This window comes from Gobio gobio, assembly GCF_949357685.1.
Source record: "Gobio gobio genome assembly, chromosome: 11".
In the NCBI taxonomy this organism is placed as follows: Eukaryota; Metazoa; Chordata; class Actinopteri; order Cypriniformes; family Gobionidae; genus Gobio; species Gobio gobio.
The window spans coordinates 18206536-18231306 of NC_137104.1; the positions used below are offsets into that span (position 1 = coordinate 18206536).

At 37.2% G+C, this 24771-nt stretch overlaps 3 protein-coding genes across 5 annotated transcripts in view; 2 read left to right on the forward strand and 1 right to left on the reverse strand.

Moving 5' to 3' along the window:
- Window positions 1-6386, forward strand: part of abcf1 (ATP-binding cassette, sub-family F (GCN20), member 1) — a 29774-nt gene extending 23388 nt beyond the window's left edge. For both annotated transcript variants that reach the window (XM_079829582.1, XM_079829583.1), the window contains 13 exons: window positions 1713-1852; window positions 1956-2104; window positions 2258-2341; window positions 3679-3803; window positions 3895-4007; window positions 4094-4265; window positions 4381-4455; window positions 4566-4636; window positions 4743-4775; window positions 4875-5043; window positions 5136-5200; window positions 5312-5384; window positions 5593-6386. In XM_079829582.1, the coding sequence (XP_079685708.1) occupies window positions 1713-1852; window positions 1956-2104; window positions 2258-2341; window positions 3679-3803; window positions 3895-4007; window positions 4094-4265; window positions 4381-4455; window positions 4566-4636; window positions 4743-4775; window positions 4875-5043; window positions 5136-5200; window positions 5312-5384; window positions 5593-5762 (1439 nt within the window). In that variant the 3' untranslated portion in view covers window positions 5763-6386. The remainder of the gene's footprint in view (window positions 1-1712; window positions 1853-1955; window positions 2105-2257; window positions 2342-3678; window positions 3804-3894; window positions 4008-4093; window positions 4266-4380; window positions 4456-4565; window positions 4637-4742; window positions 4776-4874; window positions 5044-5135; window positions 5201-5311; window positions 5385-5592) is intronic.
- Window positions 6387-6393: 7 nt separating this feature from the next.
- mrps18b (mitochondrial ribosomal protein S18B) lies at window positions 6394-8102 on the reverse strand. Its single transcript, XM_079829585.1, has 7 exons — window positions 7972-8102; window positions 7679-7832; window positions 7504-7601; window positions 7339-7407; window positions 7181-7247; window positions 7028-7087; window positions 6394-6946 (listed from the first exon to the last, which is right to left on the reverse strand). Exons 1-7 carry the CDS (start codon window positions 8050-8052, stop codon window positions 6741-6743), a joined length of 735 nt encoding a protein of 244 aa, XP_079685711.1. The 5' UTR covers window positions 8053-8102; the 3' UTR covers window positions 6394-6740.
- Window positions 8103-8763: 661 nt separating this feature from the next.
- On the forward strand, window positions 8764-20694 carry ppp1r10 (protein phosphatase 1, regulatory subunit 10). 2 transcript variants are annotated; one of them, XM_079829842.1, is made up of 19 exons: window positions 8764-8843; window positions 9026-9334; window positions 13960-14075; window positions 14188-14274; window positions 14355-14490; window positions 14578-14629; window positions 14723-14809; window positions 14915-15046; window positions 15400-15505; window positions 15640-15743; window positions 15876-15979; window positions 16094-16253; window positions 16347-16490; window positions 16665-16941; window positions 17538-17613; window positions 17730-17939; window positions 18024-18159; window positions 18690-19058; window positions 19139-20694. In XM_079829842.1, exons 3-19 carry the CDS (start codon window positions 13969-13971, stop codon window positions 19261-19263), a joined length of 2412 nt encoding a protein of 803 aa, XP_079685968.1. In that variant the 5' UTR covers window positions 8764-8843; window positions 9026-9334; window positions 13960-13968; the 3' UTR covers window positions 19264-20694. The 2 variants fall into 2 exon arrangements, with proteins under 2 accessions (XP_079685968.1, XP_079685969.1); XM_079829843.1 differs by having other exon boundaries at window positions 16695-16941.
- The last annotated feature ends 4077 nt before the right edge of the window (window positions 20695-24771 follow it).

Sequence of the window (24771 nt, forward strand, 5' to 3'; positions counted from 1 at the left end):
ATCATCCATAAATGGAAGAAGTTTGGCACCACTAGGACTCTTCCTAGAGCTGGCCGCCCGGCCAAACTGAGTGATTGGGGGAGACAGGGAGGTGACCAAGAACCGGATAGTCACTCAAAACAACAAAAATGGAACTCTTTGGCCTGAATGGCAAGCATCATGTCTGGAGGAAACCAGGCACCGCTCATCACCTGGCCAATACCCTCACTACAGTAAAGCATGGTGGTGGCAGCATTATGTTGTGGGGATGTTTTTCAGCTGCAGGAACTGGAAGAATAGTCAGGATCGAGGGAAAGATGAATGCAGCAATGTGTAGAGACATCCTTGATGAAATCCTGCTCCATAGCGCTCTGGACCTCAGCCTGGGGCGAAGGTTCGTCTTCTAACAGGACAACGACCTTAAAGGGGGGGTGAAATGCTGTTTCATGCATACTGATCTTTTGGCACTGTTAAAGACTTGGATTCCCATGCTAAACATGGACACCGTTTCATAAGCTAAGGTGGACGTTTGATGGGAGTATTTCTTTGCCAAAATTAGTACTTCCTGTTAGTCATAAGTTTCGGAAAGTTTTTTTCGATCATGGGTCCGCTTGACGTCAACAGGGCGGAATTTCCTTGTATGGGCCGTACGGACAATTCTACCGGAAGAGCGCACGCGAGAGAGAGAGAGCGTGAAAGCAATAGGCTACGCCCATCAAAGCGCTGGCTCGTACAGATGGAATTTGCTTTTCCGGATCAACAACTGAGTTGCGCAAATATTTATGTCTGTCATGGCTGTATCTGATTAAAAGCCATTTTTTATGTTGAATAAAGTTTTTCCCCGCTTTTAGGGATGACGCAGCTTTCAGACGCACTCAACACAGTAACAGCGGCGCGCGCTCGACATTCTTTAGCTCCGCCCACACGATACGCCCCCAGCCGCACGGCTTTTTCCGGAAAGACTCGGAACAGCGCATCTTTCTTTTATAATTATAATAAAAATAAAGACTTTTCGGAGATATGCAGGATGCAGTGCTACTCTATAGGTACTCAAGATTGACATGAGACTGACTGAAACTGAGTGTTTCCCCCCCCCCTTTAAGCACACAGCCAAGATAACAAAGGAGTGGCTACGGGACAACTCTGTGAATGTCCTTGAGTGGCCCAGCCACAGCCCCGTCTTGAACCTGATTTTAACATCTCTGGAAAGGTCCGAAAATGGCTGTGCCCGACGCTCCCCATCCAATCGGATGGAGCTTGAGAGGTCCTGAAAAGAAGAATGGGAGAAACTTCCCAAAAATAGTTGTGCCAAGCTTGTAGCATCATACTCAAATAGACTTGAGGCTGTAATTGGTGCCAAAGGAGCTTCAACAAACTATCGAGCAAAGACTTGTGTACATGTGATATTTCACGTTTTTTTATCTTTAATAAATTAGCAAAAATTTCAAACAAACTTCTTTCACGTTGTCTTTATGGGGTATTGTTTGTAAAATTATGGAAAACAAATATGAATTTAATCCATATTGGAATAAGGCTGTAACATAACAAAATGTGAAAAAAGTGACGTGCTGTGAATACTTTCCGGATGCACTGTATAATAACCCTGGTACTGCCTATTCACAATTTTTTTCTTTCCTATTTGAGCTGCCTATTTTGGGTATGATATGGTATGGTGAATCCAGATTCATACCGATTGTGAAATCCCTTATTACTTTTTCTTTGTTGTTCCTCAGAGGTGGTAGCGGACGACACTCCTGCAGTTCAGGCGGTGCTGAAGGCAGACACACGCCGACTGAAGCTATTGGAGGATGAACGGCAGCTACAGAGTCGTCTGGAAAAAGGAGATGACAGCGTTGCTGAGAGGCTCGAAAAGGTCAGATTAGAGCAGCTCGCTGAGATCCTGTGAATATGCGGATCCATGGAGTAGTGGAGGATAACTCAGTGTGTGTGTGTGTGTGTGTGTGTGTTGCTTACAGGTGTATGAGGAGTTGAGGGTGATCGGAGCAGCGGCAGCAGAGGCTAAAGCTCGTAGGATCTTGGCTGGTCTGTCTTTCACTCCAGAGATGCAGAACAGACCCACCAGGAAGTTCTCTGGTGGATGGAGGATGAGAGTGTCACTGGCTAGGTGTGAATTTATTCACTTTATAAATGTTAATTAAATTGTACACCCATATTGTAATGAGTATTGTTGAGAAACATTTTCACATTTTACAACATTACATTTTATATAATGAATGATCAATTATATTATTGTTTTTCTGTGTTATTTTCTCTGCAGAGCGCTGTTCATGGAGCCCACTCTGCTGATGCTGGACGAGCCCACAAACCACCTGGACCTTAACGCTGTCATCTGGCTTAACAAGTAATTATTTCTGTTTTAAGTATCAACAAAAATCCATCTAGTTGATGTATTTGCATTTCATGCAAATTGTAAATGGCCTACTTTTCATTGTTCCCAGCTGATGGTGTCTCTTGATTGTATTAAGGGGTTCACACTGATTATATCACTGGAGGTCGTCAGTTTCCAGTGTTTTTGATCTTATTACTTAAGTTAATAAATTAATTAATTACTTAAATAAAAAACATGTTAAAAATGTAATGGTATTCAGAACAGAACAGGAATTAAAAAGTACAAAACAAACATAATTCATTATGAACAACATGTATTATAAACGCCAAGCCTAAACAAATGTATTTGTGCTGACAACAAATAGGATATATTAGCTCTGAAAATAAACTTAATTTTATTTTTTACAAAGAAACAGTTGACTAATGAATACAAATAATGTTAATTTCTGATTCATATTTGCTGTTTAACACATTAAAAATAATCAAATGAATCACCCAAAAATGTCATTAATTACTCCCCCTCATGACGTTCCAAACCCATAAGACTTTCGTTCATCTTCGGAACGCAAATTAGCTCTTTTTGATGAAATCTGAGAGATTTCTGTCCCTCCATTGAAAGCTACGCAACTACCATTTTGATGCTTCAAAAAGTTCATAAAGAGATCGTAAAACTAATCCATATGAATTGAGTGGTTTAGTCCAAATTTTCTGAAGAGACACGATTGCTTTATATGATGAACAGATTGAATTTAGGCTTTTATTCACATATAAACATTAACCACCTGGAAACACTAAACCAGGGCTTCCCAAACTTTTCCATCCCAGGACCCACCTAGACAAGTATATTCTCATGACCCACCAAAATAATTTTACAGCATGAATGTGGTGTGGGGGTGGGAGGTGTTAATTCTCTTTAAGAGCAGTTTTTATTTTCCTTGTCATAGTATGATATCAATATCAAGTCATAGTATGATATTCCTATATCAAGTATGATTAATCACGATTTATTACAGAAACCTCTGCAAATTTTGTTGATCTATCAACAGCCCTATTTAATATACTTATTAGTATATCCTTTCACATAGGCAATAATAAACCATATAAAACTAAACTTCTCCAAATGACCTACACTTGACTAGTCTTTTCACCTATTGCTAGTTGCTTTTCATTTTCGTAATGTTTAGCTTTCCTTAACATTGTTGTATGGCTGGACACAAAATGTATTAAAAATGCTTGTTGTCACTCATGTTGCCATTGCTCAGCAACTGTCTTAGGGAAAAAACTGAACAGTTTGTCACAATAATTGCTATATGGTGCTCAAGAATGACCTCATCTCATTTTCTCTTCTAGCTACTTGCAGAGCTGGAAGAAAACGCTTCTAATTGTGTCCCACGACCAGAGTTTCTTAGATGACGTCTGTACAGATATCATGCACCTGGACAACCAGAAACTCTACTACTATAGGGGCAACTACCGTGAGTTTCGTTTTTGAATGCCGCCGCAAATTAAAACTGCTCAAAGGTTGAATTATCTAACTGTATTTTTCTTTTGCTGGATGTGTCTTAGTAACGTTTAAGAAGATGTACGTACAGAAACAGAAAGAACTCTTGAAGCAGTACGAGAAACAGGAGAAAAAGCTCAAAGACCTGAAGGCTGGAGGAAAGTCCACAAAACAAGCTGTGAGTCCATGACGTACTCCTTGATTTATTTATTTATTCAATTCTTGTGAAGTACTGCTACTCATTTCTCCGTCATTCATTTCCAGGAGAAACAAACGAAAGATGTTTTGACGAGGAAACAGCAGAAGACTAAGAAGAAAGGCCAGGAGGAGGAGAGCCATGAGATGCCAGAGCTCCTCAAGAGGCCGAAAGAATACACCGTCAAATTCACTTTCCCCAACCCTCCTCCACTCTCACCTCCAATTCTAGGCCTTTACAGTGAGTGCATTTCTATTTTTTTCCTGTCTCTTTTCACTTTCACTCTGTAGAATCATGTTTTTATTAAACATGCTGGGTATTGATGACAAGTTTGTTTCCTCTCATTCATTCACAGGTGTTGACTTTGGTTATGAAAGCCAGAAGGCTCTGTTCAAGAATGTGGACTTTGGAATTGACATGGAGTCCAGAAGTAAGTGGCATATGTCTACAAAGTACAGACATTATGACTGTCAGGTTAAAAGTGGTGGAAAATATGTTCACAAGAGATTGTTAGAAAATGAGAGAATTTTTCTGTTTCAGTATGTATTGTTGGGCCAAATGGAGTTGGTAAGAGTACACTCCTCCTGCTTTTGACTGGAAAATTAAATCCTGTAAGTACCATATTTATGAAATAATTCATATTTGAAAAGAAAAAAAGTTATTTGTGTGATTTAATGTGTACTCATTTTCTTTTCTTCTGTTTTTTTTTTTTTTTAGTCAAAAGGAGAGATGAGGAAGAACCATCGATTGGTAGGCCAAATGTTTAAAATTATTTTTTTGTATCATTCTTTTCATTTTCCTTTACTTGACTTTTGGGTAATTGGTTCATTCTTTTTTATGTGCCTGTAGAAAGTAGGCTTCTTCAATCAGCAGTATGCTGATCAATTGAACATGGAGGAGTCTCCCACAGAATACCTCCAAAGGAATTTCAACCTCCAATACCAGGACGCCAGGAAGTGCCTGGGTCGCTTTGGGTTGGAGAGCCATGCACACACCATCCAGATCTCCAAATTGTCTGGTATGGACTATAGAAATGCATTCATGTATGATTTTCAAACTCATTTATCCTTCGTAGACATTGTTTCTGATTTGTGCTGGGGTTTTTTTTAGGTGGTCAGAAAGCAAGAGTGGTATTTGCTGAACTTTCTTGTCGGCAACCTGACGTCCTCATTTTGGTAAGGAGTAATGTCATGTTTTAAATGACTTGTTCAAGATTTCTTATTCAAGTTCTCAACTAAAATTAGTGGTTTAACATTCTCTCTCAACCTTTCCATGCAAATGTAAAGGATGAGCCCACAAATAACTTGGACATCGAGTCGATTGATGCATTGTCAGAAGCCATCAATGAATACAAAGGGGGTATGTTTTCTTCCGAACAACTCTGTCTTAATATTATTGATCTCACGTGCCTTTTTTTGTGGCAAATAATCTTGTGTGCATGTATACCCATTTATTGATTTTCATATACCTTGTTCTGCAAGATTTTAATTGTATTACAACGATTTTGAAGGTAGAAAGCATGGGGTAAAATCTTTACATCTAATATGATTTTTTATTTTATTTTAAGCGGTGATAATTGTGAGCCATGATGCCAGGCTGATCACGGAGACCCAGTGCCACATGTGGGTGGTGGAGGACCAGTCAATCAACCAGATTGATGGAGACTTTGAAGACTACAAGAGAGAAGTGCTGGAGGCCCTTGGAGAAACCCTGGTCAACAAGCCTAAAAATGAATAACGGCTGGTATTAATAACAAGATTGTCAAACTACATCACTGAAGGGCTTTTGGATGCATCCAAGTTGCTAATTCTCAATAGAACCTGCATGCAAACTCTGTAGGGTGGTGTATACAAACCCTAGAGTCACAGTATTGGTGTAGGATGTTCCTCCCCATACCTTTCAGATGAAGACTGAACCCAGATCAGTATTTTTCTTGCAGACAATTTATACACGCATTGCTTGTTCTTTAGTCATGTGGTCTGACATTCTTGTATTAATCTTGCATTCAGGCCATATTACCAGCTCTGTTCATCTGTGCGATGCAATGCTATAAAACATACTATGTCCCCATCAAATGTGAACAGAGGGGGCTAGAAGTGTGCAGTTTGACAAGTGTCTGATTGCCAATGCATACATTTAGTGTAAAACTGCCTTTGTAGAATGAGCACTTTGGTTTAGATCATTAAATCATCACGCTATCATACTAAACCAACCCCAAAGAGTTTACCCTATATAAAGGTTCAAGCAATGATGCCACCTGTAGCTCATCTGTCTTGAATGATGAATTGACTATTGACTAACTTGATTTGAATATATAGTGTACATCCAAATTTCATGGAAAAGCAAATAAATGAGTTTTGCAACAAAGTTTGTTGTACAGTTTTTATTTTAACAAGTTAAATGCATTTTATGCTCGTCTTGGTTGGACAAAATGTAACATAAATGGGAAATGTTCATTATCTTGTTGCTCCTTTTCCGGGTTATGCTGTTCATCTTTCTATAGGCCTTAGTCAATGTAGCACCATATTTCGTTTTTGACGAGAATGAAAACAAGTCTGAAGGGTAGAAGACAACTTTATAAAACAGTTTTGAAAACGATGTGTGATCTTCGACCCAGTGCATGCCATTGTAAAGACTATCCCTCACAGCCTTGTTTTCATCCATGTAAAGTTCAGTATGGCGTCTACCCTTACTAAGGTCTTATTACAAGAAGACTCAAACATTCGGTTTAAGGTAGTCTTTGTAGATCCGCTTCACTCTTGCCAGTTCTCGCTCGTCAGCTTTTATACTACCATACCATGAGTACCACAGTTCTCCAGAGCTGAGATTAAACGGAGCAGGGGTTGGTGCAACAGCCCCATGGGTGTTTGAGTAGTCCTCTTTAGAGTAGTCCACATGAGGTAACTGGACAGTAAGTAAACCTTAAAGGGAAAAAAAATCTAATCACATAAAGCTCCTTCTAGCTTCTTTTATAAAAGGACTTATTTGTGTGCACAATTTACCATGATCTCTAGCTGTATCGATGGCCTTGTTAAGTAGTTTCTGTTGTTTCATGCACACACCTGAGGAAACAATTGAAGATGAAGAGAAAAGTGGTGATCAGATAAGGATCATAATAGAAATCCGACACTTAAATGTATAGCGAAATGTGTTACCGGTTCGAGTGGGATCATACACCATTCCAGTTTGAGGACTAATGAACTGCTGTAACAGGTTCACATTCTGCAGGGGGAAAACACTGTATATTAAACAAAATAACTTTAAAGTGTAGTATTCACACAGTTCACATGAAATAAAGAATCGAAAAACAAACCTTGTAATGGATAATGACATTTGGATCACGACAGATGGGACAAGCGTTCGCACATATCTTATCTCCTCTCTATGGCAATTCAAAATCAATCTCATTAATTCAAAGGTTATTGACTGAGAAGAACATCTGAATAAGAATGTAAAGCCAAAAAAAATGTGTACTTACAATACAGGTCTTTCTTGTCTTTTGAGGTGGGACGCCCCCCTTATGGTTCCTCCTGTAGTTGGACCACACAGGCTTTGATCCATAGCGCTCAATGTACTCTAAAGAGAGAGACACCTGTCTTGCCACCGATTTGACCACAATGACTGTACTTTAATAATTTGATGATTATATTTACCTTCGCTTTCTAAGTATTCCCATGGCGTGTCTGCATATCTAGACAGTGTCTCCACTGAATCGGTGCTATCAGCAGATGGGGATGATGATGATGTGCAAAAATTCACACGAAGCACTGGAGCAGCACTTGAAGTTATTTTCCAATCCGGAATTCTCTGCAATACAAAACGCATACATTGTCCTTTATGTCGGTATCATTTTGAGCTGTTCGCATGCCATCAATGAACTATATCCGCGACAGGCTTAATACTCTTACATAAACAACATTTATTAAAAGGATATTATTCAACCAACCTGTCTTTGAAGATTTCGTTGTAAAATAACAGGGAATGTCCGGCAGATAACTATTCCAATGCGCTGTAAGGAGGCTGCCATTTTGTCTTTGTAGCAAAGGAAGTTGTTGAGAGGTTAAAGTGTACAGTGACGGAAGTGCACAACATTATTGTTCTCACTTGTTCTCATTGTAAGATATTTAATTATACATGTTACTTTGTCAAATACTTCTTACAGAAATTAAAATGTACTTGTGAAACCTGAAACAACGCCTCTTTCTCATTGTTGCGCTTTTCAGAATCTGTTTTGGTGTAATTTGGTTAAATTAATGTTTTATAATATTGTGTACGTTATGTTTTATTATTGAAAATATACCATTTGTAAGTCCATCGTAGTTTTAATGAAAGGAATTGGGCATTGCATAGAGACAATATCAATTGCCAATAAAAATCGATCAAAACCCTATTTACATGTAACGTTACTCTTTTTCCCCCATCATTTGTATGTTTCTCATTTTAACACACACTTTAAACATAACAGTGTTACAGTAATTTGCATAAATTTTGAATCCAAATTAGCTATTTTTATTTATTTATAAACGAATATGCCTATTTTCATGTACAATGATGTAATAGAAATCCCAACAAATTATTTTCCTTGCACAGAACACCCGTAAAACAACAACCGGAAACTAGAGTGGGGGATGGGCTCGTCCTTGAACACAGAAGGTCGTTTCGAGAGTGTGCGCGCGAGAGGACCGCGTGATCATCAACTCCATTTTGTGTTGAAAGAAACGCCCGAAAGCGCGCTCACGACACCGGGATGACGCAAAAAACGTCATAACTATATATACTGTGTCCCACCCTTCTAGAGCATTCCTGGATTTGTCTGAGGTAAGTGTCATATCGGAGGACGTCTCTCCACCTTTTTGCGACTTTAAGACGGTTTTTTTTTAATCCCTAAGTCCGACTACCTCAGTTTATCAGCAAAAACTACTTTTTGACCGTTATCTGGATTTCCGCCGCCAGAAACTCGCTTTTCTCTAATGTCTCTTTGTGCTGTTGTTTCGTTTCAGGTCTGAGTTGGTCTCAGTGAAGATCTGGCGTCGAGGATTTTTCAACTGTGTACGAAGATCAAACCCCAAAAAACTCAATTTTTCTACTCGAGTAACGGACATTCGCTTACTGCTTTTTTGCTCCAGATTGTTCAAGAAGGAAAAGCTCAATTTCAGCCACCACAATCCCGCCCATTATGCCATTTTTCAGCCAATAATGCTAAAGTCATGACAGTTTACGTTCTCTTAAACTGTTAAAAAGCTGAAAATTGTTGCTGTTAAGCACAATATATTAATAGCAACCCGAGACGCAGAGGAGAGGTATTAATAGTAAGTGTTCTTTCAAACCAATTTGAATCGAAATTACGCAAGTTAACCAATTGCCTGTGTTGAAAATGATTCCAGATATAGAGATAAAACGAATAGAAAGAGCTCGAATGTGGCGACCTAAATGCGCCACAGTTTCTAGAGGCAGACAGCATGCTGAGATAAAGCGAGACAGCCAGCTAGCGTATGAGCTCACACCGCAAAGCCAAAGCAGCGGCTTCAACGCCCTGCTTCTCTTTGTGTGTGAGACGGGAGTAATCCTAATGATTATTAAAGTAACGTTAAATCATCGAATAACAAGCTAGCCATCGCTGATCATAAGCAATCTGTACATAAAGATTGCCATAGGCAGAGCCAGGAAGTGACTGCATTCAATTGGGGCTTTTTTTTTTTATAAACTGCATTCTTTTCAAAGGAGAGCTCACTGGAACAATCAACGCAATCTACACATAAAGATTGCCAAGTGGCGCCTGTGGATTTAGCCGAACGGAAAAAACCCCAGACTGAAATGCATTATTTTGTTCATAATAATGTCGTTAGGTGTTATTAGTTGGCGGAACTGGATACAGTTTGATGAAATAAACCTCCCTAGGCAATGATAATTTATAAACTGCATAGCAGTCTGACTATAAAGATTGCAATTTTTTGTGTTTTACGAGTGCGTAGATAGGGTATTATTTGTCTTGTCGATTTTGCTTTAAAATGGCGGACGGGTTGTCCTTTGCTCGGATCACTCGAGGCAATGGTGGCTTTGTTTTTCTGACTGGATCTACGGGAAATACTGTAGTCCCGGAACGGCTGTCTCGCGTCGCCATCATCCCCATATACAGCTCGAGGTATCGTCTTAACATCAGTGAGTCGCTAGCGGGGTAAATATAGTAGCACTTTGTAAACGAGGAAGACAAATGGCAGGCGGGGGGAATATAGCCGTTGTATTTTTTAAAACTTGTTGGAATTCAAAGATGGCGACCGGGCACCCGTTCTATCTAGCGCACAGCGAACACGAAGACAAGTGGTTAAAGATAGAGGGCGTGGCTTAGCTCTGACTTAGCCAATCAGAGGAACCGTTTTCGGCTCAGGTCGAGCTGCTATTATGAGAGAGGGAGACTTCGACAGATGGCAAATCAAATCCCCCTGTGGCCACTATTGAGTAGATACATAAATTCATATAACTGGCCTTTAATCAGACCAACACTGGATGCTCTGTTTTGACTAGTTCTAACACAAAACTTTTGGGCAATTTGCTTAAAGATGTCAGTTGTGTGTTACACTCGATTAAATGGTGAAAGTAGTTCACATGGTGTTGAACTTGTTTGTTTGGTAGGAAGATAATAATACAGGAAAGGGTGGAATTTAATCAGTTTTAGATTTATTTTAGAAGTCAGACAACTTTTTTTTTCTTCACATCTGCATTTCATAAAAAAAACTTGACAGATACAATGTTAATATTTTCTTTACAGTGAATGTACAATCTTGTTGACTTTTTCTTATGACAACTGACGTTTTCAGGAATTGTGTGTATTGTTCCGTGTTAAAGGAGTTCGGTTGACTATAAAAAGTTCTTCAACAACAGTGTTACGGGTAAGACAAAACCTGATTTCTCACACGATCAAAAGTGAGTAAATTCTAACTTTTTCGATTCAGCCATTAGTAGACATTTTCACTGTCTTTGAAATTATGTAGAACATAAAACGTTGCTATACATTTGCATGCTTAACAGTCGTAAAAAAATCTATATACATTAACTGTATATATATATAAAACTTATTCATGTTTAACTCGCCGCGTTGTTCAATTTCTGCTGTAGTTAGTTGTTAGTCTCGTCGGTGTCCAGTCAAGTGTGCTGTAGTGAGAGGAACTGAAGGGAGAAATACTCGCTGTTGCTCCGCGTGGGCAGGGCAAATGACGTGAATGATTTCTCTCTCTCTCTTTCTCTCTCTCTCTCCACCAGAAACGCTCCGCCCTCGTCCTCACCCGTTCTTTGAATTTGACTTAACTACCTCAGAGATATTAGTATTACTGACATATTATGTCCATCTCAATTTTTTGTACTATTTTTTTATTGCATTAATTGTACATGTTTCTTTATTTTAATATATTTTGTTTACCTTTGATACTTGTATTTCTTACATTGCTGCCTGACAAATACACCGTTTCTGTATTTGTGTATATTTAGAAATAACCACATGGTGGCGACATAACACTTTGAAAGCCTTGTGCTCAGTTTCAAAGTTAACCCTTATTGACCATACTCTTACAATTATAATTTCTAAACTTAATTATACTCAAGGAGTTTCTTGTTATTGGACACTGAATCACAAGGTGGAGAAAAAAAAAGTCTTCCAGAGTCTATTTATTTCCTGTGTTTTGGGGTGTTTTTTCTTCTTCATATTACTTTTCGGCATATATATATATATAAAACATTTGCAAAAACAGGATGGAAAATAGAGGAAAAACTAAATTGTTCTGGAATTCTTTAGGTCTATACTTGAATCATAAATAATAAAAAAAAGTCCAGTTAATATACTGAGATTCCAAAACGTGCAATATGTCTTTGGAAGATATTTAAAGCTTACTCTTTAAAATGAATTACACCAAGTTACATATTTGGTCCCACTTTATTTAAGGAGAAAAACAAATGGTACAATGTCTTTGTTGTGTCGCAAAACACTTTTCCTGATATTGAGAGGGAGACGGTATGGTTATAGATCTGTTTTGTGGTAGGGGTAAGTGGTAGTCATAGTTGTTATTATAGATGTAATTATATGCAGCTATTTTCTAAATATGCGTACAATGTAAAAACATGCATGTACACAGTAAGTGCACTGTATCAAGTGATTAATTTAAATGTTAGTACACTTACCCCCGGTTTCACAGACAATGCTTAAGCTAATCCTAGACTAAAATGCATGTTTGAGCTATTTTAACTGAAAGAATCTTGCACTGACAAATCTTAAAATATGTCAGTGGCATTGTTTTGTCTCAAGATGCACACCAGCAATGTTTTTTTCTTGGGCACGTTTATAAAAGTTACTTAAATGTCCTAATTGAACTAAGGCCTAATCCTGGCTTAGTCTAAGCCCTGTCTGTGAAACCGGGCCTTAAAGAACTTGATATAAAGTGGATCCTACAGATTTTATATCCATCACCCCCATAGCAATGACTATAGTAGATATGTGAATATATATAAAATTGTTCATATTTTGTTATTTTATAATATATGTATATATACATTTTTTTTAATGTTCCTGTTTATAAACATGATCTTGTTTTACCCTTGTATCTTTAAGCTCTAGATGTTAGGTTGGTCTAGACAGATGGATCACAGCAGTGTCAAACCAGGAAGACAGAAAATGTATTAATGCCAGAGTCCCTGTGAGGTTCACAGCTGTCAGTGTGACAGTGCCTTTCTGTTAAACAAGAAAATCAATCATTTGCACACTTACTGTTGCTTCCCTAGTGTGTCTTTGTGATAAATGGTATTAGAAACACTACTATTATTGAACTTTTGGAGATTTACAAGGTTTATCGTTATACAAATTACTTAAATACTAATAAAAGAGTTGTAAAAACAATGTCAACTGCAAGTGCATTCTCATATATATATTTGATATATCTCTACTTGTGTATAATTATTATTAGTATTTAAATGAAATAATAATTTGAATGCACATTACTGAGAACACAGCCCTTCTGTTCCATAACTAAGTCTTTTGTACCTGTGACGTTTACTTTGTGTAATGTACAGTGTATATAAAAAGCAGGTGGGTTTATGACAGTGACATAACACATGAAATGTTACATTTTACTTTTACGTTCATCTTTCATCATTTCAGATATGAACTGAATTATACAACACTCCCGTCACCAATCATCCAGTTTCTAGTATAATTAAATTAGTGACAGACTTATTGGATTATACTGGAAGACTGGTAACATGAATGTTGTATAATTCAGTCTGCAGTCATTTGTTAAACTATAACAGTTATACCTGCCTGCCCCTTTCTAGTGGCAGAAAGTACAGTAAATATCAACAGCCATCATATATGAAACATTTTATTCATTAGGAAGGGAACTTTGTAGTCGGCTACACTGTAATATTTCATTTCTTGACATTCCAACCATTTTTAGGATGTAGTATTTAAAGTCCCACCTTTTCCTAGTGATGAAACACAAATTTGAGCACCAACTCTTGTTGAATGTAGTATGCTTATTAATTGTATCTATTGCTGTTGTGAACAGAGTGGACACAGCTTGCTCTGTGGTTGTGAGTGCGCTTGTGATTTCATATCTGATGTGAAATCCAAAAACAGCTGATAAGATGTCCATATCTGATTCAGTGGAATATAAAAAATCTGGAAGTTTCTCTTCTACATTTTTCTTGCCATTTTACCCGTTGTCTTCAGAGCTTGTTGTTTCCAAGTAACTTCAGATCCACAATCGCCCTGGTAAACATTAATTGGAGTAACTAGTAAAAGATTCAGCGTTGTCCTTTTGCTGTTCCAGTGAGCTCTCCTTAAGCGCCATCTAATTTTTCCAGTATTGATTGGCCAATTTTATGCCATATCCTAGATACTCCCCAGTGGCATAAGCACATGATTAACCCCTGTTTTCTCTCCCTCTGTCAGTAAGCAGTTATGGCCGTGGGCCCAGTGGACCCCAGAGAGGTGCTGAAAGGAGTTGAATCTCTGCTGGGGAAGGATGGAGAGCTACGAAGTCTTGAGGGAGTTGCCAAAGTCTTCAGGTAAGATACTTTTACCATTTTTATTTTCTGGACACCTTTTAAAATCTATCCATTCAATTAACCAATAGTACTTCTATAACTTATTTCCCTCTTTCCAACCTTTTTTAAACAGTCTCATGAAGGCCTCGCATAAAATGGTCAGCAGATGCATGTATCTGAACATCTTGCTGCAGACAAAATCACACGATGTACTTAATCGGTAAGAGTCATATTCACAGAAAAACTGTTTGCTGAAACACTTTTATTTTGTGGTTGTGCTTAACTTTTTTTTCCCCTCAGATTCATCCGAGTTGGTGGCTACAAGTTGTTGAACTCTTGGCTCACCTACTCAAAGACCACCACCAACACCCCCCTGCTGCAGCTCATACTGCTCACCTTGCAGAAGCTCCCTCTGACTGTGGACCATCTCAAACAGGTACTTCACCACACCACAGCCCATAAAACTCACACACATGTCCCCGCAGTCTTCTAACACTTGTTCTCTGCATGTCTCCCCTGCTAGAATAACACAGCCAAGCTGGTGAAACATCTGAGCAAGAGCGCTGAGACAGAAGGTAAGAGCACATGTTGCATAAATCAATGCCAGACCGTTTGCTTACAGTGTTCCAGAGCTCGGGAATGAACTCTGTGTCTTCTCTTTCTCCTAGAGCTGAGGAAGCTGGCGTCAGTGCTGGTGGAGGGCTGGATGGCTATTATACGCTCTCAGAGCGTCGCCAGTGGAGCGTCACCAAATGGTAGGGCTTCTCATTTACATAGTCTTCTATGTCACTCTGTTTTCTGTTAAGGCAGACTTTCTGCACTTTTAACGTGAATTATAGCAAAACTCTGTTTCCCATCAGACAAGAAACGGAAAAAGGAGGATGGAAAAGTGCGTCCAGAGGTGAAGCCCAAAGAAAAGGTAGTAGAGGAGGAGAAGAAGAAAGAAAAACCAAAAGCTTATGCTCCAAGTCACGCAAAGATCCGCTCTACAGGTTTGTCACTTTTATTTATATATATATATATATATATATATATATATATATATATATATATATATATATATATATATATATATATATATTGTAGTATCTATTCATTTTCTGATTACTTGCTGATTAATACAATTTTCATTTAAGTATAAGTTTAGGTCTAATATTGAATCTGATATTTATGCTTTTTTTTTTTACTTCCGCTATTTTAATTACTGAAGATGATTAGTTTATGGATTATACATTTATTTTTTTGTCTTTGTAACATTTACACCTGGTTTTAAAGGTCCTTGTGTCTTAGTAACACTTTTGAAAAGTGATCTGTCGGAATTTGACTGAATACATGGTATCTGCAGGTTTGGAGGTTGAGAGCCCAGCTCCAGTTCCTGTAAAGAAGACCCCCCCTGCGCCCCAACTCGGAGACAAATACAACATCAAGCCAGCTATGCTTAAAAGACCAAGGTAAACAAACGCATCCTTTCTGAGCAGTCACGTGTAATCCATTCTCATTTGATTCACGATTTGAATGAATATGAATGCAGTTTTACTTTGGAGGATTTGAAATGAATCATCAAACTCTGACTTCCTTCCTTCAGCACTTCGCCGAGTGACGCACCACCAGTGGAGAAGAAGTACAAGCCACTTAACACCACCCCCAACTCTACCAAAGAGATCAAAGTCAAACTTATACCCCCACAGCGTGAGTATGCCCATTCAGAACCTCAACTCGAGAAATATGATTATGATAATCTGCAAAAAAAGCTTTGAATTAGGTGGAGAGAGTGAGTTTCCCCTCTAACTAGTGCTGAATATCCATCTCTTTTCCTTTTAGCGATGGAGGCCACTGGATTTTTGGATGCCCTCAACTCCGCTCCAGTGCCTGGCATCAAGATCAAGAAAAAGAAAACAAAAGCCGTTTCCCCTACCACTAATAAGGTGTGCCACGTCAGACTGCCCTCATTTATGTTTATGCTTCATGGATTTTTTTTTTCTTTTTCCATTTCCTCCTCACCTCCAAATACTCCACTAACTTCTCTCCTTTCTCCACAGCCCTGTCCATTTGACGGCAGGCCACAGTCATACTCAGGCTCACAGGCCAAACCGTCTTCCCCTGAGACTCCTGCATCTCAGACCCCTCCTCATGAAAACCAAGAACTGGAGCAGCCCGGCACCCCCGTGCCCACCGAGGACCCTGAAGCCATGGACACGGGTGAGTCCTATTGCGTTTAAATAGGCCACAACTTCAGTGAGAGCTGTATGAATGTATGTGCTGAATTTAAAATGCTTTATTTGGTGTTTTCAGGTGATAAACCCAATGCTCTGGCTGAACCTCGTGGCGAGGAGGAGACTCTGACTAAGAAAGGAAAGAAAAAGAAAAGTGTTCGGTGGGCAGAAGAGGATAATCTTAAAGAGTACTTCTTCTTTGACCTGGATGAGACTGAGAGAGGTAAAACACTTTCTTGACTTACACTATTGTTTAGGGTTTGTACGATTTTTTTTATTTTCTTGAAGTCTCATGTCTTTTTATTTTATTTAAAAAAAATCTTACTGACCCCCTAACATTGGTTGTGTATGTTGTGTTTTATCACATATAACATACTTGTGGGATTTTTTTCAATAGTAACCAACACTTTCAATTCGTCTACCTCAGTGAACGTCAATAAAATTAAGGACTTCGGTGAGGCGGCTAAACGGGAGCTGATGATGGACAGGCATACGTTTGAAATGGCTCGTCGTATATCTCACGACACAATGGAGGAGAGGGTGCCCTGGACTCCACCGCGACCCTTGACCCTTATAGGCTGCCTGGTCATTCCAGGTGCCAGCAGCAGAGAGAAGATGACCCAGAGAGAACGAGAGATGGGCATTCTGCAGGAGATCTTCCTCAGCAAGGAGAGGTAAGACAACACTTCGGTGCCTTTTCTCTTGTAGCGTGTCATGTTTAGTGATTGTGTTGCGAATGTTAATGTGGCGTAGACAGACCCACATAATGTAGGCTGTGAATCTATCTGTATTTTATTGGATTGTTACAGTGGGACATGATATTATTTGCGACTTATGCAATAACATGCAAAAATCAGTGTTGTTTTAGAATTATTTATATACTATTACAGTTAAAATGATTAATGCGCTTTTATTTGTATATTTTTCAGTTTTCATTTTAGTTTAATGTTCAGCAATTACATGCTTTTGCCATTTTAATTAGTTTGTGTTCATTTATTTTATTTTTTTATTTCCAGTTAGGAATTTTAGTGCTTCAATTTTCTTTCTTTTTTATATAAATTTTTGATTTTAAATCTAATATTTATATTTTGTTTCAGCTTTATTTTAATTTAACATTTTTTTAGTGAACAATAATAGCCCTGCCACAAATAATTCGTCCATGTTTATGAAGTAATCGGGGAAGTAAAATTATAATTTCTTATCGTCTATAAAAACATGATAATAGTTTGAACTTTAAATGGACATATATGGTTTGTTCCTCTCTCTGCAGTGTTCCAGACAGTCCTCATGAGCCAGACCCTGAGCCGTATGAGCCCATGCCGCCTCGTCTCATCCCATTGGATGAGGTAAGACAGCCAATGGTCTTTTTACATGCTTTCCCCCCTTCCATTTTTTCCCTTTATTTTAGAAGTATCAGATGTGGGATGTGATTTGACCTCTTTCTCATTCTGTGGTTTTGTAGGACTGCAGTATGACGGAGGAGAATTATATGGAGCCTGCTGACGCTGCTGCCTCTTCTGGCTCTATTGAAAGCTCCAAGCTCCCTCCTGTTCTAGCAAACCTCATGGGCAGCCTGGGCAGCAGCGGCCGCAGCCCTCAGGCGCAAGGCAGCGCCCCACCAGCGAATAATAACCCTGCTGTCAATGTCCAGGAACTGCTCTCATCTATTATGGTAAGACAAAATACACATCTACACGTTCTTTACCACGAGACTGTGCAAAGGCTTTGTATTTTAAGCATCTCTGTTTGTTTTCAGGGTGCTCAGGGATCTAACCAGTCTCCAGAGGACCTGATCAAACAGCCTGATTTCTCTGATAAGATCAAGCAGCTTTTGGGCTCTCTGCAACAGAACCAGAACCAGAATCAGAACCCGCCTCCCAATGCTCCACCAAGTACGTGTTTGCTCTCTTTCAACTGTTACAGTGTTGTTTTAGTTTATTTGTATGTATATTTATTCATATTTTATTTTATATTTTCAGTTTTAATTCAAACATGGCTTAAGTAATTTTAAGATGTGGTTATTTTTATTAGTTTTGTTTGTTTATATACTTTTATAATATTTCTATATAGCTTTAATTTATTTTTATTTCAGCTTTAGTCTACGCATCTTTTTTGTATTTTTTCTATTTTATTTCTGCTTCATTTGACATAATCTTTTAAGCTTTAGCTTAGCTTTTAGCAATGTATATGCTTTTGTAATATTTTTATTTCCATTAGTAGCCAAGACAACATTTCAAATTAAATTTTTTGAGTTTGTTTTTCATTAAATATTAATATTTATTTTATACTTTTATTTCTGCTTGATTTCAATTAACGAAAACATTTTATCAAACGTTTTAGTTAACCATAACAACACTGCTGTGTTGAGGAAAAACTGATTGATGGTTAATGTGCTTGACGTCCTGTTTCTCTCAATTCGTAGTGAACACAGGTCTGCTTGGTCATGGCCCCGGCGTCAACATGAACAACATGAACAACATGCAGATGCCCATGAACGGTGGTTTCCCTCCCAACAAGCCTCCTGGACCACATTTCAACCATCCTCCACCTCCCCCTCCCCACGGGCATGGCCCACCACCCTTCAACCCTGGCGGCCCACGCATGATGGGTCCCCCGCCCGGTCCACAGGGCCGTGGGGCGGACAACGGCAATTACTGGGGTGACGACTCCATGAGAGGAGGCCCACACAGAGGAGGTCACTTCCACCGGGGCCGAGGGAGAGGAGGAGATCCGGGATTCAGAGGACGAGGGGGACGCGGAGGACCACGTGGAGGACACAACAGCATGGGCGGTAAGTTTGAACAGCGAAAGCATGACTTTTCCAAAATTTAAAAGGAGCTTGCAAGTAACAAGCTTTTTCTTTCATTTCAGACATGTCAAAGAGGCCAGTGTGTCGTCATTTCATGATGAAAGGAAACTGTCGGTATGAAAATAATTGTGCGTTTTACCACCCTGGCGTGAATGGACCACCGCTTCCTCCCCAGCACGGACACTAACACGCCGAAAAGCTGCAATTCCTTGAACTCGCCACTAGTGGGCAACAGAACTCAAAATGAGCCTGACCTGTCTCACAGAAACAGTATGATGTGGAGGGAGATATTTGCGTCTGTGACAGCACAATCCCACCTGCTTCCTCCGCCTGTACAGTTGCTTCATCGGGATCTGAACATAAACAGGTTCTTCTCGATTCTACACCGCTTTCCCTGATCTGGAAAGCCGGGAGAAGATCGGAGATCCTCTATGAAGAGTCAAGACAGTGACTAAACCCATTATTTGACTTTGGGGCCTACATGTAAATACTCGTTCCTGGAGATGGTGATTCATATGTATATTTTTTATTGTGATTCTGTGTATCACTGACCTGACTGCTAAAGATTGTACTACATTGCTCTAACCACTAGGACAAGGTGTAAATAATCGTGGTGTACAGTTACTTCAGCTTCTCCTGGTGCCTAAAACCCCCAAGATACTGAATGTGCAATTTTCCAAATTATATGTTGCACTTCAGTTATTAGTGCAACTCGGATTTGCACAATGAAATCCACAAGTTATTAGAGCACAGAACTTTTATTTTAAGATTCTTCTGGTTGAATTCAGTCCGCCAGAGGATGGCGTATTGTCGGATGTTTTATTTTCAGGATTCTATAGAAGAGGGAGAAACTATCCTTCTATGAAATGTGTACGTGCTTTAATATTTGCTGATTTTTCAGTCAGCTGGCATGAAAAGAGTCATTTTCACACTTGGTCCTTCTTTTTTCAATGATTTTCAGTTCCAAAAAACATCACTCGATTCTCCTCTATATATTAAAGCACTGAATTGGCATTATGTTCACCGTATGACCGTATTGGAAATGCTGTGCACGTGAGGGGTTAATAATATTCAGAAACATTACCTTTCGCGTCTGGGCACAAAATATAACAATTTCGGAGTCCCTTTGCATACTTGAATTGATACCTTGTGATGGAAAGTGATCCTAGCCTGCTAAAGAAATATCAACCATTTGTAGTGTGACAATCAGGAGAAGTAGTTGTGATTATTTCCTACTTGATGTTGATGCTCTCATTTGATTTGCTGTGCGCGTTGATGTTCTCATGCTGTCAGACCCTCGGTCCAGCTCGGACTCGTGTGGGTCTGTCCTGCTTTATCAGTGTTCAACTGAGCCTAACCTGGGCTACAAACCACTATCAAGGCCAAACGTATTCAGGTGTTTTCTGTGAAAACAGTGGCCATTGTCTCTTGTGGGACTCGATTTTTCTTTTTTTTGTTGTTTGATTCACTATTTTCCCATGATTTTATTTTGATACAAGTCTGATGATTTTTTTTTTCTATTATTTGAAAGATGTCTATGTGTCAGAGCGCCGCATAAACAAGAAAAGGCACATTCAGAGATGTAAGGTTTTTTTCTACATGTAAATTAATAAACGTTAAAAAACAAATCACCAGGATGTGCAGTTCTTTCTGAAGTGTTTTCAGGCTCCCGGCTCACATTAGACCGTATACATATATAATCGCCACTCTCGCTCAGTTCCGGTTTGCTTTTTGAACCTCTAAATGCTGCTTTGTTTGTTTATCTCAAACAGGGTTGTTAGAATTCTAGACAATTGCACTGAATTTCTCCTCCCCCACTTACGCCAATCCAGTCCAATCACTAACAGTCCCTTGCCGGTGCGTTTGCCTTCCTGCCTGACAGATCCGTGTTCTCAGGGCGGAATCGGGTGCAGATGGTTGCTGTAGTGTGTATGACAAGGAGTGGCCTGTGCACCCAGCCCTCAAGGGCAAATATTGACTCGAGGTTCATAGAATTTCTGCCTGCATGCAAAATGGATGAAGTGTGAATTAGAGTTAAGGACACCTCAGCAATTCTTTCATCCTATGTCATTTTCACATGCATCCATTTGTTTAGTGATCATGATATGCTTTTGATTAATATTATATATATATATATATATATATATATATATATATATATATATATATATATATATATATATATATATATATATATATATATATATATATATATAACATTTTATTTCCTAGGAATTCATGTGTTTGTTCAATGTGTATTGCCAGAAAATATAACTAAATCACACAAATGTTTTAAATTGTATTCAGACGAGTCACAAATATTTTTCACACTTTATTTTGAAGGTGATGCAGTTACACGTTACTACATGTACTTACTAAAGTAATAACGGTAAATATGCATAATTATAAGTAGCAAACCCTAACTGTAACTCTATAGTAAGTACATGTAATTAATTCATATTACTTAAATATGTAAAATGTAACTAAGTCACCTTGAAATAAAGTGTAGATTTCTATTTCAAGTAAATGCTTTTTATTCATCAAATAATCCAGATTTTTTTTTTTTAATTATGTGTCCACAAAAAATATTATGCAACTGTTTTCAATATTGATAATAATAAAGAATGTTTCTTGACCACCAAACCAGCATATTAGAATGATTTCTGAAAGATCATGTGACACTGAAGACTGGAGTAATGATGCCGGATCACAGGAATACATTACTTTTTAAAATATGCTTAAATAGAAAACAGTTGTTTGAAATTGTATGTGAATATTTCACTATACTACAAATAAACGCAGCCTTGGGGAGCATAAGAGACTTTTTATTTATTAATTATTTATTAACAGTAAAGTCTCATACATTTTTCCCTAAGTGAATTTCAATTAAAACAACCGTGAGTCACTTACATGTATATTTTACCTTGTTTTACTCTGTTCCTATACTACTTTGAATTATTATGACTTGGGTAACAAAATTTCAAGTGTCTAGTTTAAAATAAGATTTATGAATATAGACCATAGAGTTTAAGAGCTGCAGACATTTTTATTTGGGTATGTTGTTTTCAAAAAAATTCTCAAAAATAGGGGCGTAAGTTAAGAGGTTAAATGATTAAAATATATATTATTACTTAAAAGTTGTATTTTAGTCATTATTATCTTAAAGTTGTATTATATTCTGTTATTTTATATTATAATATTTTACTAATGATTATTAACAACATATTCTGAAAGTTTTACACCTTTCACTTTGATGAGTTAGAGCACATCCTCCTGCATGTCTTTTGTTTGTGTTGAACCTTTAGTTTGTCTGAGTAAGTCATCTTCAGCAGCACAATGGCTGAAATATAGGGACAGAGAAACGTCCACCTGAAGGACGCAGAGAGTGAAGTCTCAAAAAGACTGGATTCATTCAGTCTGAGTGGTGTTGGTTGTCGTAGAGGCCCTGACTTGATTCCACTCTGCACAAAGACGCCATTGATCCTCCGCTGGTCACATTATCCCAGAGCTGCTAGTGGAAAGGGGCTTTGTCAGGCCTGAATTACAACATTATTTTCAGAGAGAGTCATTTTTCAGAGAAGATGAAATTAGCTAAGCATTCACCTCTCTAGCTCACCAGCACTGATGCTATGACTTGCTCCGGAAATTTGAACATTCGACATTTGAGCAACTCGACAGAGGATGTTACACAATGACGCCTGCAACTGTCATGTAATACAGTATCATTTCCAAATGGTCAAACTAAAATGTCACTGGTGATGGCTTCCCTGTAATTTAATGTAATAAAATAAAAATATTATTGAATTAATATTTAATTATAAATAGATAAATACTAAATAAATATTATAAAATAACTGAATTAAAATGGTATAATTTAAATAAAATTTAATAATATTAAAAAAAAATTAAAAATTAAATTAAATAAAAAAATAATATAAAAAACATAATAAAAAAATACATAAAAAATAAAAAAATAAACGAACGAGCGAACGAACGAACGAACGAACGAACGAACAAACAAACAAACAAACAAACAAACAAACAAACAAACAAACAAACAAACAAACAAACAAACAAACAAACACACAAATAAATAAATAAATAAAATAAAAAATGCAACACAAATTTAAGAAACTTCCTTTTGAGCGCATAAAAAATAATACAATAAGAAATATATTTTTAAATAAAAAATTGTATAAATTACATTAAATTAATAAAAAATAAATATATATTATTGAATAAATATTTAATTATAAATAGATAAATACTAAATAAATATTATACAAATTTTATGAAAATAAACGGAATTAAAATGATATAATTAAAATAACATAATATAAAAATAAATAAATAAAACAAAAAGATATATTATTGAATAAATATTAAATAATACATATTTAATTATAAATATTATTGATAATGAATGAAAAAGTAAATATTAATTATATTATTATTATTATTATTATTATTATTAATAATAATACTAATAATAATAATAATAATAATAATAATAATAATAATAATAATAATAATAATAATAATAATAACAATAAAAGATTGCACCAAAAGTCTTCCTCACATAGAATCATGAGGCTTAAGGGCACAAATTTAAACTTCCTTTTTAGTGCATACAATTTTTAAAAAATTAATTAAATTAATAATAAAAAGATAATAATAATAATTATAATAATAATGATGATGATGATGATGATGATGATGATGATGATAATAATAATAACTATTATTATTATTAATATTATTATTAATAATAATATATTTAAGGATATTAAAGGATACCTAGATAAAGAAAGTTACTCCAAAAGTCTTCCTCATATATTCTCACAGAGTTAACTAAACTAAATTAAACTAAACTAAACTAAACTAAACTAAACTAAACTAAACTAAACTAAACTAAACTAAACTAAACTAAACTAAACTAAACTAATATTTAATAAATAATAATAAACATATGAAATAAAATAAATGAAAATAAACTGAATATTTTTAAATAATAATAATCAAAGGTTACAAAGAAAAAAAGTTACACCAAAAGTCTTCATAAGGACAGCCGTCTTAAGGACACGTCAGTTCTTTAGAAGGACTGTATTCAAGAAACTTCCTTTCGAACGGTTCATTAAGCAAATGTTTGAGGGGCAGGATTTCACAAGCAAACCAGACTTTGTATAAACACTATTAAAATCCTGGATACAATACACACCCTATTATATTAAAGATATCAGATGAATTATAATGCACCAGTTAGTTATAATGTCCAAATGTTCCTAAATACAGATTTCCTACTACAAACTGTTCAACAATGATTTGTTTAATCAAATTTGAAGATTCAATGTATTTGACAAAACATGAAAAAATGCATCAAGATATTAATACATTTCTGATTCTAACACCACGTCATGCCTCAAATTATGAAAGCCCGTTAATGTGCCCCTCTGACATCACAGATCAGAGCTCAGCCAATCCTAAGAAGCCCAATCATATTAGTCGTCAATAGCTTATCATGACTATCTGCTGACCTGTCCTTGGCGCCGAGCCAAATAAAAAAAGTTAATGGAAAGTTTGCATGCAAAATGGGGCCGGACAGCATTAAAGCGCAGAATCACATTCCAGAGCATGAAAGGGGTGGGCGGAGCCTCAGGTGAGCAGGTGTATAAGTGTCGTACAGGTGAGAGAGGGT

What these genes read in the sequence shown, in the direction of transcription:
- mrps18b (XM_079829585.1), bottom strand. Translation starts at nt 8,052, where the DNA reads ATGGCAGCCTCCTTACAGCGCATTGGAATAGTTATCTGCCGGACATTC. An exon ending in ATGTCATTATCCATTACAAG is followed by an intron (nt 7,248 to 7,338) that starts GTTTGTTTTTCG and finishes TTCCCCCTGCAG; the next exon opens with AATGTGAACCTGTTACAGCA. An exon ending in CGATACAGCTAGAGATCATG is followed by an intron (nt 6,947 to 7,027) that starts GTAAATTGTGCA and finishes TTTCCCTTTAAG; the next exon opens with GTTTACTTACTGTCCAGTTA.
- ppp1r10 (XM_079829842.1), top strand. Translation starts at nt 13,969, where the DNA reads ATGGCCGTGGGCCCAGTGGACCCCAGAGAGGTGCTGAAAGGAGTTGAA. An exon ending in CCTGGATGAGACTGAGAGAG is followed by an intron (nt 16,491 to 16,664) that starts GTAAAACACTTT and finishes TTTTTTCAATAG; the next exon opens with TAACCAACACTTTCAATTCG. An exon ending in AACTGCTCTCATCTATTATG is followed by an intron (nt 17,940 to 18,023) that starts GTAAGACAAAAT and finishes GTTTGTTTTCAG; the next exon opens with GGTGCTCAGGGATCTAACCA.